At 45.0% G+C, this 14,030-nt stretch overlaps 1 protein-coding gene and 1 non-coding gene across 2 annotated transcripts in view; both read right to left on the bottom strand.

Moving 5' to 3' along the window:
• Positions 1 to 13,659, bottom strand: part of COL20A1 (collagen type XX alpha 1 chain) — a 117,651-nt gene extending 103,992 nt beyond the window's left edge. The window contains exons 1-8 of the mRNA XM_053391720.1: positions 13,533 to 13,659; positions 11,116 to 11,259; positions 9,909 to 10,070; positions 9,242 to 9,430; positions 6,026 to 6,181; positions 4,262 to 4,381; positions 3,011 to 3,175; positions 1,475 to 1,639 (exon numbers count right to left, since the gene is read on the bottom strand). Coding sequence (XP_053247695.1) covers positions 1,475 to 1,639; positions 3,011 to 3,175; positions 4,262 to 4,381; positions 6,026 to 6,181; positions 9,242 to 9,430; positions 9,909 to 10,070; positions 11,116 to 11,259; positions 13,533 to 13,659 — 1,228 coding nt within the window. The remainder of the gene's footprint in view (positions 1 to 1,474; positions 1,640 to 3,010; positions 3,176 to 4,261; positions 4,382 to 6,025; positions 6,182 to 9,241; positions 9,431 to 9,908; positions 10,071 to 11,115; positions 11,260 to 13,532) is intronic.
• Positions 8,900 to 8,974, bottom strand: TRNAK-CUU (transfer RNA lysine (anticodon CUU)). The gene has a single exon. It is a non-coding gene; the product is annotated as a tRNA-Lys (tRNA).
• Positions 13,660 to 14,030: the final 371 nt, after the last annotated feature.

Genomic DNA, 14,030 nt, shown 5'->3' with positions numbered 1-14,030 from the left:
CCACCCTCCCGCCCTTTAGGTTTTCTTTCCGACATTGTTATGGACCTCAGTTGGTCGCCGTTGAGGGGCCTGGTAGGATTTTTTTCCACTTGGCAAATTGGCACCAGCCACTTGGTTTTCGCCTACCTCGTAGCAAATCGTCACAACTTTCTTGGTATTGGCGGTTAAGCATTGGTATTGCTCTGTAGATGGAAGAGGGGAGGTAGCTCCATCACCTGCCCCACATATTGAAGGGTAGTCCGATAAAGGATTCCGGGGGGCGTGGCCCTGTCCAAAGCCTATGGAGGTGAGGACCTAAGGCACGCCCCAGAGCGGTGACCCCGGGGGAGCTCCTAGTTGATGTGCATCAGCAGGACTCCCCCTACCGGTGGTTAACCCTTCCCGGGCTTCAAGCAGACAGGCTGAAACCGGATAGTCGTTAGGACCAATGCCTAAGCCAATACCACTCATTACCTGTAACCAATAAAGTTGTAGCCATTTTTAGCCCATTGACCTAAATAATTGTGTCATGTGTCTTTATTTCCACCAGGGGGAGGCAGGAACTCGCCACGCAATGGAGCCAATGGCCTAGAAGGGTGGTCGACTCTCATGGAGGAACTTCAAGCAGAGAAGGTTTTGTAAGAAAGAATTGTCTAAGGGTTCCTCCAGACAATTAAGCATTCATTCCAATTTGTTCCCACCAAATTAGATTATAACTGGTCTTCATTTGTTTTATAATGGTATATTTTACTGTTGCAACCCACCCTAGGACCTTATGGTAAAGGGCAAGTCAGAAATCTAAGCACTCAATCAACCAACCAGTCAATATTGAGCATTTGTTCTGATTTGTTTGAAGGATGAATGAGCATTCCTCCTGCATTCACCCTTGTTTGCTTGCAAGGCGTTTACATGTCTTTCTATTAGCCCTGTGTCCACCCCCAGACTTTTCAATGCATATCCCTGTCTGATTTAAATTTCCTTTAAAAAATCTGCTTCCTTCTTAAAGCGGAGTTGCTGTGCTAGGGTGACAGGGCCCGTGAATCTGTTTTACTTGCACAAAACTAGATTTCCACAGAGCCTAGGGCTTGCCGATCAGAAGGTCGGCAGTTCGAATCCCTGCAACAGGGTGAGCGCCCGTTGCTCGGTCCCTGCTCCTGCCAACCTAGCAGTTCGAAAGCACATCAAAGTGCAAGTAGATAAATAGGTACCGCTCCTGCAGGAAGGTAAACGGCGTTTCTGTGCGCTGCTCTGGTTTGCCAGAAGCGACTTAGTCATGCTGGCCACATGACCCGGAAGCTGTACGACGGCTCCCTCGGCCAATAAAGCGAGATGAGCGCCGCAACCCCAGAGTTGGTCATGACTGGACCTAATGGTCAGGGGTCCCCTTTACCTTAGATTTCCGGATATGTGCTTGAATCTGTCCCACAAAACACTGACGGTGTGGAGTCTCCCTTAGAAGACGTGAAACCCAACAAGGAAGGGGTGTTCACATCACCTGTGTTCTCTTCCTTATTCATCTCCTTGATCCGGGAACACAAGACCCGGGTGAGCCGGCTGGCCAGAGAGCTGAGCAAAGGGAAATCCAGCACATTGTACACCGTCAGTTCCAAAGGTTCGGAGGCCACATGGCGCAACTCTGCCTCGTCTGCATTTTTCACCCCTAGGAAATCGAAGTAAACCTCTGAGTCCCAAATTAAGTAGGTACCAGGTGGACAAATGACTTGACAGCTGAGCAGTAAGAGTCATGAATTGAGACATCCTGCATCAAATGGTTTCTCTGCCACAAACTCACCTAGCCGACCTTTGGCACAACACTCTGAGCCTTCCCTCCATCTATCTACAACAGGGTTTCCAGCTGTTGCTGGACTACAACTTCCATCATCCTTGGTTAGCAGAACCAATGATCAAGGATGATGGGAGCAGTAGTTCAAAAACAGCTGTAGACCCGAGTTCTAGAAACCCTGATCTACACTATGCAACTGATAATACTTATAGGGCCATGGTGAGTATAAGAATACACTGTATGAAAAGTGCCTGGAACACCCAGAAATGTATACAGGCATTCCCCCCACTTACGCAGAACTGACTCACATACGACTGTTTTTTCTAACCTGAAATGGTGGAAGAGAGCTCAAAAGTCCTCGTGGTTCGTGGGAAGACCTTCTCCAGAGCCCGAAGAGGATGAGCAAAGTCTAGAAAAGAATACTCTAAGACAGGCATCACCAAACTCGGCCCTCCAGATGTTTTGGGACTACAACTCCCATCATCCCTTGCTAACAGGACCAGTGGTCAGGGATGATGGGAATTGTAGTCCAAGAACATCTGGAGGGCTGAGTTTGGGGGTGCCTGCTCTAATGGCTCCAGAATGGCGCCCTCCAAAATGGGAGCTCTCACTGCTGCCGCGCTACCCCGCTCAACAGCCCTTGTGTGTGTTTCGCTTGCATGCACAGGGCCCTCTAATGTAATGGCTAATGGTTAGCAGGCATACTAAGGGGCTGTCAGTATGAGATGGCAACAGAGGGTCTGGCGAAGAGTCTTTTTGGTACTAGAATTCTAAAGCATTCAGGAAGAATGAAAAGTCTCCAGTTCTTGACATTTCCAATAATAATAATAATAATAATAATAATAATAATAATAATAATAATAATTTATTTATACCCCACCCATCTGGACAGCTCCCAACAGAATATTAAAAGCACGATAAAACGTCAAACATGCAAAAACTTCCCTAAAGAGGGCTGCCTTCTTCAGATGTCTTCTAAAAGTCAGACAGTTGTTTATTTCCTTGACATCTGATGGGAGGGTGTTCCACAAGACGGGAGCCACTACTGAGAAGGCCCTCTGCCTGGTTCCCTGTAACCTCACTTCTCGCAGTGAGGGAACTGCCAGAAGGCCCTCGGAGCTGGACCTCGGTGTCTGGGAGTGGAGATGCTCCTTCAGGTATACTGGGCTGAGGTCGTTTAGGGCTTTCAAGGTCAGCACCAACACTTTGAAAAAAACAAATGAGAAGCCCACGGAGACATGAACTCACCAACAGCAAATATCTCTATTCCCATATCCTTCAAGGTCTGGGCGGACGGACTGGCATCATCCTGAGATTTGCCATCAGTCAAGAGAATGATCAGCTTGGGGGCTTCTGGCCGCGCACCAGCTTCAGGCCTCAGGTTCTGTTCCAGGACATGCGTCAGCGCCAATCCTTGAAAAGACGAAAGATGAAAGGCAGAAGGCTTGGGTTGGGGGGACTGACATGCTTAAACAAAAGCTTAGAGGAGGCAAGCAAGAACTGGAAGTGCCCTACTGAGCAATACTCAATTTCTCCCTTATCATGGAGCTGCGGGTGACATCCTGCCCACTATGATGCACTGTGTTATATTTCTGTTTATGTTACAAGAACACAAAAATTTTGTTGCATTGACACCTGCAGTTGTTCAAACCTAATTTTGACGTGCTGATTTCATATCTGAAGTTGGTTTTGTTCTGTAAGCTCTAGGGTTTTTTTTGCAATTCATGTTTTTCACTTTTCACCATAATCTTTGTTTTTCACAATGCAAGAATTCAATATTTTATTAAACACGTAGCCAAAGTAGTACAATATGAGTATAAATGTAAGTGACTTATATAGCATTGAACATGACATGTATAGCATTGAAAAATGATATGTATATCTATGTATAGTTGGAGGTATGCAAAAAATGTATTCCCTTGGGATACACAGTACACTGGGGAACAATTTTTTTTTCATTTCCTGTTGCATGAGATTTTTCAGCTGTTCGTATATGTTCTTTCAATGCTGATTTCAAATTAGAAATCGATTTTCGTGTACGTGCTATATTTGTCTTTCAATTTCTGACTTTTGCCGATATGTCATATTTACACTGGGGATAAGTGGACACTGACACGTTGATCTACCCTAACCAGATGGTAATAATTGTTTTGCAAACTTAATTTTTCTTAATTTTTATAGTTTTGTAACCTAAATATTTGTATTTTTCAGATCGGACCATGGCTTCTTCAAGTAGACAAAAATGTGTAAACATGTGAAATCAGCATTGAAAGAACATATAAGAACAGTTGAAAAATCTCATGCAACAGGAAATGAAAACAAAAAATTGTTCCCCAGTGAATTATTTCCAAATCTGTGTCAATACACATAAATTGCAATATGCAAATATTATGCAAGTCCTTTTTTAGGGTGGGGAGGGTATGATGCAAATCCTCTTTTCTTTTTCTGGCGATGCCTAACCGGCCGCTCTACCTTACCCAGAGAAGCAGCGGGCTTTACCTGTGAATGTGTTGCCTCCTTTATACTGCAAGCTCCTCAGGGCCTCTAACACCTCATCCCGGGTGGAGTATGTATTCAGTTCCCATTCTGTACGCGGGTCACTGCTGTACTGGGATAAGGCTGGAAGGGAACATGGAAGCCAACAGGAAGTGGTCAGAGAACAAGCCTGCAGGGGGCGCAGTGGAGACAGGATTCTGGCTTTGGTAGTAAAAGATGGAAAATTCTTGTGGTTTCTCCAGGTGGCCTTGGGGGAGGCTCCTGCCTGTGACTTCTAGCTCATCATTTGCAAGACAGGAGCAACATAGACTCCTATCATAGAAGTATTACAGAGAGGAACAAGCAAAAGTATGTGAAGTTTCTAGGTTTAAAGCCTAGTATAGACTGAAGTGTCGCCATCTCTATTTTTTGTTGGGTCCAAAACTGCTATAGGAACAAATGCCATGTCTGCATTCATAGAATTCTAGTAATTGTAGTTTGATGAGCAGGCTGAGCTCTCGGTTAATTATATTTTTGCACAGAACACTATTATTTTATTCATTTATTTCATAAAATTTTATATACTCCCTAATTGTAAAAAAAACAAAAAAACAGACAGAAACCCTCAACGTGGTTTACAAAAATAATAATATTATTGGTAAAAACAGATAGAATCAACTATTTAAAACATTTTTTAAAAATTAAAATCAGCTAGAGTAGCTGTTTGCAAGTTCGTTTCCAATAAGACATTATAACAAGTTCTCTGTATCTAGAAGTTGCTGTTCAATTTTATATTTCAGCTGCTAGATGTTTTGTATTAATGCATCCTCAAATGTCTTCTCAAAAGCCCTGTTGAGCTCAATGGGTCTTACTTTAAGTTGACATGCATCAGATTGCCCTACAAATTAAGTCTGTAGGCCTTCATTTTTTGTCCTTTCCCCTTCCCTTTGATATTTCTATGTATTTTTAACACCCTGTGACTTTGGAACGAGGAAGGAATTCGGTTCAGTTTTGCATTTCAGTATGAACCTATCTAATTTGAACTTCAGTGAACCAAAATTCCATCCTTCAAAATTTGCACCTCTCAAAATTTTGTGATAGAGTTTTCCAAGCCTCCCCCACAAAAAATGTGTACAAAAACACATTTATTAGTTCAAATAGCATACAAAAATACATTATATTGGGAGAGTTGCTTGCCAAAACATATGTGCCAGAAGGAATATGCACTGAGAATTGAAACTTTAAAAAGCAAACAGATAAAAAAATGTAGGAAGTGAATCTAAAGCTGGAAAAATGAGACATTGAAATGGACAGGTTTCCCTCCTATGGCTTGTATTAGCAATATTTTATCTAACTTGTAATTTTGTGGCTATGTTCTGTATTTGAATATGGCCATATTTTCTGCAATAACATTTTTTTAATTATTATTTTTTTGGAAACGAGAAAGATAAAGAAGGCTTTGGGTCAGCTAACCATTAGGTAGCCCTGATTCCCATAGAAAAAGGATGCAATGTTTTGCATTGTCTCTGAACTGGGATACTTTGCAGAGGAAAAGCTCCTCACCAGTGGTGTGCGGTCAGTGGAATAGGGGAACTAGGTGAGAACCCTAAATGTTTCCTTGGTGCCTCCTTCCCAAAGCCCAGGAAGCTTCTGCCCAGCATAGGAAGGGAGGTGAGCATGGTGCCCCCCCCTCATGCGCGTGGTGTCCCCCATCGCCCTCGCAAGCTGGTACCTCTGGCCCTAACTGTCCCGCTATGAAAACGTTCCAAACACACGGCGGCTCCTCACCCACTCTTATCTTGTCCTGAGCGATGTTGAAAGGTGCAACCAAACCAGCCAGGAATCCTCGGATGAGCCCAAAGTTGTTTCTCCCGATGCTCCAAGATCCGTCAACGAGCAGGACGATGTCGATCATTGCAGAGGTGTCGCAATGAAAGTGAGAAACTGTGACGAGAGGGCAGGTTGAGAAAGGGGGTGCATAGGTGTGCTCCTCATTTAAATACGAGACTGAAAAGAACCTGCAACTCCGTGTGTAGTTAACCTTCGCAGGAAGAGTAGCAACACAAAACCTATCCACTGAGAGCCAGTGTGGTGTAGTGGTTAAGAGCGGTAGACTCGTAATCTGGGGAACCGGGTTCACGTCTCCGCTCCTCCACATGCAGCTGCTGGGTGATCTTGGGCTAGTCACACTTCTCTGAAGTCTCTCAGCCTCACTCACCTGACAGAGTGTTTGTTGTGGGGGAGGAAGGGAAAGGAGATTGTTAGCTGCTTTGAGACACCTTAGTAAAGGTAAAGGGACCCCTGACCATTAGGTCCAGTCGTGGCCGACTCTGGGGTTGCAGCGCTCATCTCGCTTTATTGGCCGAGGGAGCCAGTGTACAGCTTCTGGGTCATGTGGCTAGAGCAGTGCACGGAAACGCCGTTTACCTTCCCGCCGAAGCAGTACCTATTTATCTACTTGCACTTTGACGTGCTTTCGAACTGCTAGGTTGGCAGGAGCAGGGACCGAGGAACAGGAGCTCACCCCGTCGCGGGGATTCAAACCGCCGATCCTCCGATCGGCAAGTCCTAGGCTCTGTGGTTTAACCCACAGCGCCACCCGCGTCCCTTGAGACACCTTAGGATAGTGATAAAGGGGGATATCAAATCCAAACTCTTCTTCTTCTTCTCTGGAAGAACCTACAGAGGTGCTGTGATCTCTGGCACACCAACCTTTGCTGTAGAGCATGAATAAGGAACATGTAGGTTCTAGATGTCCAACTCACTCCACCCAGTGCCAGATTTACATACAGTGGTACCTCAGGTTACAGACGCTTCAGGTTACAGACACTTCAGGTTACAGACTCTGCTAACCCAGAAATAGTACCTCGGGTTAAGAACTTTGCTTCAGGATGAGAACAGAAATCGCGTGGCAGTGGTGGCAGTGGGAGGCCCCATTAGCTAAAGTGGTGCCTCAGGTTAAGAACAGTTTCAGGTTAAGAACGGACCTCCAGAACGAATTAAGTTCTTAACCCGAGGTACCATTGTATAAGCTAAATAAGCTATAGCTTAGGGCCCCACTCTCTTGGGGGCCCCCAAAAATGCAAAGGAAAAAAAAACCTGAATATACATTTCCAAAATATAAGATAAAAAACAAATAAAATAAAACCTACATACAGCAACAGTGTTTTGTGTTGTGTAGGCTCCTATGATGTAAGTAATGGGCCCCGCCTGCTAGCCTGCTCCCTAAAATATCACTGGTTTGCTCATTTCTATATATTTCATTTCTACATTATGCTATTTATAATTATTAGCAGTTTGCATCATATATTTACACCTATTATTATTTCATTTTATAGCAAGATTCTAGATTCTAACATTTTAAGTTAGAGCTTAATAATTATTTCACTATTAATATACTTCTTCTTAATTCCATTTCACTATTAATATATTTCTTCTAATTGTATTTCAGTTCAACAATTACTTTGATAAAATACATATTTTGTTATGTGCAAATGGCTTTAGATACCTATTAGGTCCATAAATTACCATATAGCATATATTCATCACAAAAAACAGTGACAATTTGTTGTTGACAAAGGACAGCTGGACATATAAAGGGCCCCATCACCTTCAGTCGCTTAGGGCCTCATCAAACCTAAATCTGGCCCTGGCCCCATCCCAGTGTGGCCAAGATCCATGGATGGTGGGATCTGAATTAGACCTGGGCTATATATTGATATATAAGCCAAAGGCAGTTTGAAGTCCATATTGTGATATCAGGTTCATAATTTTTGACCTGGCAATATATTGTGCATCATGGGTTGGGTGCTATGCAAAAATCACAATGTGGGAAAAACCGTGAAGCCACTCAATGCTTCTACATAGCTCCATTTCAGATGTTCAGAAATTTAGCTGGCCATACATCATGATGTTGAAAACCAGATATCGCCCAGCCCTTATCTGAAGACCACCAACATCTAGAGGACCACAAGATCCTCACCCCCCTGTACGACCTTTCAGGTATGTGGAAGAGGAGTTAGGGATTAGGCATGGGGCTTTGACTGGGACATTCGTGAAATGGCTTGTTGCAGGTGGAAATGCAACCGCACCCCCAAATGGAGAGCAGAAAATTAGATTCAAATAATGATGACAGATTGCTCTTAATCAAGCACCAGCTCGCATTGCGCGTAGACCACCGGTGCGCCGGGGGCAATATGGCAACCTCCTGAAACAAAGACCTCTTAGGGAATCTGCCGTGATGTGATTTTTGTGTGTGCTGTCAGGTCAATTCTGTCACCGCTCTAATCCAGCTCTTTGCTTCTTTATCCCAGCAAGGCTTGCGTGATTGCCTAGTGCAACGTTAACTATCATTTAGCCCCTTGGGCTGAAATTATTTTGGTGATTTCTCTTTATCAGATCCAGTCTCTTTCCAGATTGTGCCTTCCAAACCACATGCGTTAACCCGCCCTCTAGCCTGCATGTTGACGGGTTGGCTTTTTCTTCCAGATATGGCAGGTAATAAGGGATTAACGCATGTTGCTGAAAACCAGGTGCACTTACTAAAAGAGCTGAAAGTATAGATCCTAGAACTGTAAGGGACCACAAGGTCCCTGATATCACAATATGGACTTCAAACTGCCTTTGGGTGATATATACAACCCCCTGCAATTCAGGAATCATTGCCCAACATGGGGCTTGAACCCACGACCTTGAGATTAAGAGCCTCGTGCTCTACCAACTGAGCTACCCCAGGGCTCACTAAAACTACAGCTACCCAGGATGCAGTAAGGGGGACCACAGGAGAACGTCAATGCAGGTTGATGCGACTATGGAGGAATTCTCCAGGAGTAGATTTCCAGCAATGCCAGAGGGTTGACTAAGTGACCACTGAGCTCCCATACTACTCATCAATTTTACGTCAAAAGCTCATATGAGGACTTTTAAAGCTGGATGCTCTCTAGACACATAAGAGTTACACTTGAAAAAACAGCCATGTCAAGGAGCCTAAGAAACAAACCTCACCTCTCCGTGAGCTTTCTCTGGATGTTTTCTCTCGGGCCAGATAGTCCATTTCAAATTCTGCTAGGCTTGACAGAGTCGTCTTCAGGGTTGTTGGTGCCGTTGACATCACAGTCAGCTCGGCATTTGGCAAATATTCGCTCGCCCCTTTGGAAATGGCTTTTTCCCGCCTCTTCTCTGGCTCTTCCCTTCCTGTTTCCCAAAGCATCAAAAGAAAAAGAGTTATCCCACACAGGAACGGACAATCTTTGGACGGCATGCCTGTAACAGTGCCGGTTCTGAAGCGATTTTCAGGGGAAATTGGGGCACGTTATGGAAGAAAAACGCCTCTCTCTTGGCCGCTGGCATTTTGTTTTCCAGGAATACCTCTCGACGATGCCATGCCACGAAATAAAGTCATAAATAATAACAACAATAACAATAATAATAAAAAATCCAAGGGGGAAACAAAATGGCTGCCTGCATTCGTGCGTCAAAAAGGGTAATGGTGAGTTTTGCCTCACCCCTCCAATATACGCCTGCCTGCCTTCCTAAAATGTAAGAAAGCAAGGAGAATGTGACTCCCCTCCCTTCCACCCTCTCCCCCAAAATGTCAGCTGAATGTCCAATTCTTGAACCTTCAGCCCAGGTGTCATTCAAACCTGCTTTCCTCTTTGACCTCTCCACATACTTATCACGGCTGGTGTGTCACTGCGGGCAGGTGGTGAAGTGGCCTCAGTCTCCAGGGTGTATTCAGCTGCTGGGGTCTCTAAAGGCGCCTCTGCCTTTTCTGGAGCGCCTGTTGGTTGCCTCCTGTTACTTCTGGCTTGGGAGAGGTTCTTCAGCTCCTCAACTGCAATGGCGAAAGCGGTGGCGGTGGCATTGGAAAACAAAAACTTGCTGGCTCTTTTGGGGGGTGGCTCACTCTGACAAAAGGGCTGGAGCTGCGCTCCCCAATGTTTCCCTTCTACCAGCTCCACTTTCTGAACCCCAGCCATCGATAAATACTCCCCAAAAAGCAGGTCTCAGGCAGTGACTCTGTTTGTTTGATCCAAGTTCTAGTTACAGGTAGGTAGCCGTGTTGGTCTGCCGTAGTCAAAACAAAATAAAAAAAATCCTTCCAGTAGCACCTTAAAAAGGCAAAGGGACCCCTGACTATTAGGTCCAGTTGTGGCCGACTCTGGGGTTGCGGCGCTCATCTTGCTTTATTGGCCGAGGGAGCCGCCGTACAGCTTCCAGGTCATGTGGCCAGCATGACTAAGCCACTTCTGGCAAACCAGAGCAGCGCACAGAAACGACGTTTACCTTCCCACCAGAGTGGTACCTATTTATCTACTTGCACTTTGATGTGCTTTCGAACTGCTAGGTTGGCAGGAGCAGGGACCGAGCAACGGGAGCTCACCCCATCACGGGGATTCGAACCGCCGACCTTCTGATCGGCAAGTCCTAGGCTCTGTGGTTTAACCTAAGTTTGTTATTGGTATGAGCTTACGTGTGCATGCACACTTCATAATAATAATAATAATAATAATAATAATAATAATAATAAAATTTATTTATACCCCAGCCTCCTCAGGGCAGCTAACACCAGGTATAAAAACAATTGATTAAAATACAACTTAAAAACAAGATTAAAGTACAACATTAAAATGCAGAGGAAGAAGTTTTGAAGAAGTGTGCATGCACACAAAAGCTAATACCAGTAACAAACATAGTTGGTCTCTAAGGTGCTACTGGAAGTAATTTTTTAATTTTGTTTGATCCAAGGATCCGCACTCTGTCCCTGTGCTGCTAGGTCAGCCTTTCTTCTGCTCTGGACCAGAAACTGCTCCCTAGCCAAGACTTGAGAATCACAGTCCACAGCACCGAGGGATCAAGAGAGCGAAAGCCACACTTACTCACAAATTTCCTCTTGACAAAGAGGGCCTCCTGAGAACCGTTGAGGATGTAGATCTGCAAGGTATACTCTTTCGTGGGACTCAACCCTCCCACCGTCGCTTTGGCGGTCTTGGTTTTCAGCATGACTTCCTGCTCAGAGTCACCTGGAGCAGCCAGAAGAGAAGACCATGAACTTTTTTCAGCAAGGAACATATTGCCTGACTCTTGATTGTGGGATTCGGTCCCTTCAAACTCTGCAATTCTATGTAACCTATTGCCTGACTCTATATGGTGGGAGATTTGAGGCACATCCACTTTGAGTGTTCCACTTTAGCAAAAGAGAGGTGAATGTTGCCCTTTAATAAACCACAACGATCCCCATAGAATTAATTGGTATAACATGGAGCCAAAGCCTGAACAGGCAGCCTATGAGCATACGCAGAGCGTCTTGCCAAAAGAAAAGAGATGTTCAGTTGTGATGCTGAGCAGTATGTTCTATTGGACTTCGGATGGATCAGTCAGCTTTGAGTATTTTTTATTTAAAAAATGTGTTGGGTGTTGAAAGGGGAAGGAGCCTTGCAAAAAAACAAAGGAGGAATGTAGTCATGAAGTCACCTTAATGAGACAAGGGAAGGGAGCCTCTGGGCATATGCTGAGTGCAAGGTAACCTGAGGAGCCTGAGTTACCAGACTTCATATCAATAAACTCTCAAGGGATGGGGGAAATGTAAAACAAGAGTGCGGTGGGTATTGAAAGGGGAGGAAACAGTGAAACCTGCAAAGGACACATACCCCTTGTTTCAAAAAGGCAATGATTTAACAGCTGCTCAGCCTGCGACAGAGCTTGCAGATATGTCTACAAAAGCGCTTTTAAAAACCCCCAAACCGCAGAGCTTCAAAGGCTGCAGTAGGTACACAGACTTAATCTTAGAACCTGAAGCTTCTGTCTGCAAGTCTACATGCTTTTTCATAAAGGTCCTAAAGCTCTGGATGTTGGCTTTGGGAGAAACTCCAGGCAAAGAGAATAAACCAACCTTTGCAACCCTGGTCAGTATAATTAACTCTTCTTTGGGTCATCCTTTCCTATATTCCAAAGCATCAAAAGGAGAAGAGTTATCCCACAGCTACAGACCCTACCTCCTTAGATTATGCACGTGCGAACAGAAGAGGAAATCTTGCAGGGTCCAACTAGGTGCCTACAAGAAGCCCACAAGAAGGACAGAGAACCACTTGTGGTTCTAAGCAGATGTTACTCAGAGGCATACCACTCCTAAAGCTGCAATGCTTATGTTCTTAAGCACATTAGCTTTCTCATTCCACAGCAAACATGAAGGATATAAACTATGAACACTTCTCACTGTCTTGTGAGCAGCTTTTTTTCTAAAGGCAAGCACAATTAAGCAGCTGAGTTAATTACATCACAGATAATGTGCTCAACGGATCAGGAATGCGGTAGCACCCACGAAAGTCTTGGAATGCACCCAGAGGAAGTTTGTATCTGATATTGCAAACCTATTATTATTATTAGCTCAAGGGGCTGGAATGACAAGCCTGCATATTTTCCAAACTTGTCAGAATTAAAAACAGGAGGGGTAAGGATCCAAGAGGATAGGGGAAAACGTTGGAAACACAGAGCCATTCCACCATTGACCACAACTGTGTATGCAATATACCAGGGGTCAGCAAACTACAGCCTGGGGGCTGGATGCGGCCCCCCAGGCTTGTAAATCTGGCCCACAGACCCTGCCACCTGCTCAATCAGTCCTCTCGTGCTGCAGACGCCTCGCCATGTGGGGACTGACTTCTGCAATGCTGGCACGGCTTCTGGGCGGGCAGCGACACTGGCACAGCTTCAGATTGGCTGCAGGAAGTTTGTTTGTTTTTTGTAAATCTCAACCATCTTTGTTGTGAAAGACAAATGCACACCCCCTGTTCATGATTTGTACAGTGGTACCTTGGTTTACAACCATAATCCATTCTGGAGGTTCGTTTGTAAACCAAAACAGGTTGTAACCCAAGGCGTGCTATCGCCAATGGGGCCTCCCCCCCCAAAAAAGGGTTGTAATTAAAAAAAATGGGTTGTAATCCAAAAAAAGGGACATACACTTCCAAGTTTGACATGGTTGTAATTCAAAATGGCTGTATAGTGGATGCCCGGGTCGCGAACGTGATCCGTGCAGGATGCACATTCACAACCACAGCGTTTGCAACCCGTGTCTGCGCATGTGCGTGTTGAGATTTGGCACCTCTGCGCATGCGCAACTGCCCAAACCTGGAAGTAACCCGTTCCAGAACCTCCGGGTTCCGGCACTCCGCAACCCGAAAAAACACAACCTGAAGCAGCTGTAACCCGAGGTATGACTGTAATCCAAAACGGTTGCAAACCAAGGTACCATTGTATCTTTCTGGGACGAAACGCACCCTGACCTGCCATGTACCTGCCATGGGCTTCACGCGAACTTTGTATCCGTTGGCATTTCCTTCCGTTTCTTTCCATTTCATCTGCAACCTGTCTTCTGAGAGGACAGTCAGTTTCAACCGGTTTGAGCCTAGGAAGGAAAGCATCAACGCCTTTTAAACTGGAGACAAAGATGTGCTTTCTTTCATACTCTGGGGAAGCGTGGGGTAAGGCGATCCTGCAGGGAAACTGGTCTCAAGGTTATATATTGAAAGCAATGCCCTGAACTTGGCCTGGGAGCAAAAGTTGCAGATCATGCAGGGCTGTGTGTGTGTGTGTGTGTGTGTGTGTGCTTAGCCTGGGATGAGATTGCTGGCTGGCTGCTTGCCTTTAAAGGTGAAGGTCGTGCAAGTGAGCGTGCACATGCATGGAATCGGGTCCCATTCTATGTGCTCTTTTAGTCCTTGAGGTGTTTTGTCATTTAACTGGGGAAATTCCACTGGAGTATACTAAGTGCTCTCTCAGCTCCCTGATGGGT

Source organism: Podarcis raffonei, chromosome 6 (assembly GCF_027172205.1).
Source record: "Podarcis raffonei isolate rPodRaf1 chromosome 6, rPodRaf1.pri, whole genome shotgun sequence".
Lineage (NCBI taxonomy): Eukaryota > Metazoa > Chordata > Lepidosauria > Squamata > Lacertidae > Podarcis > Podarcis raffonei.
Note: the sequence above shows the minus strand (reverse complement) of the source record. Positions and strands in the feature narration are given on the sequence as shown.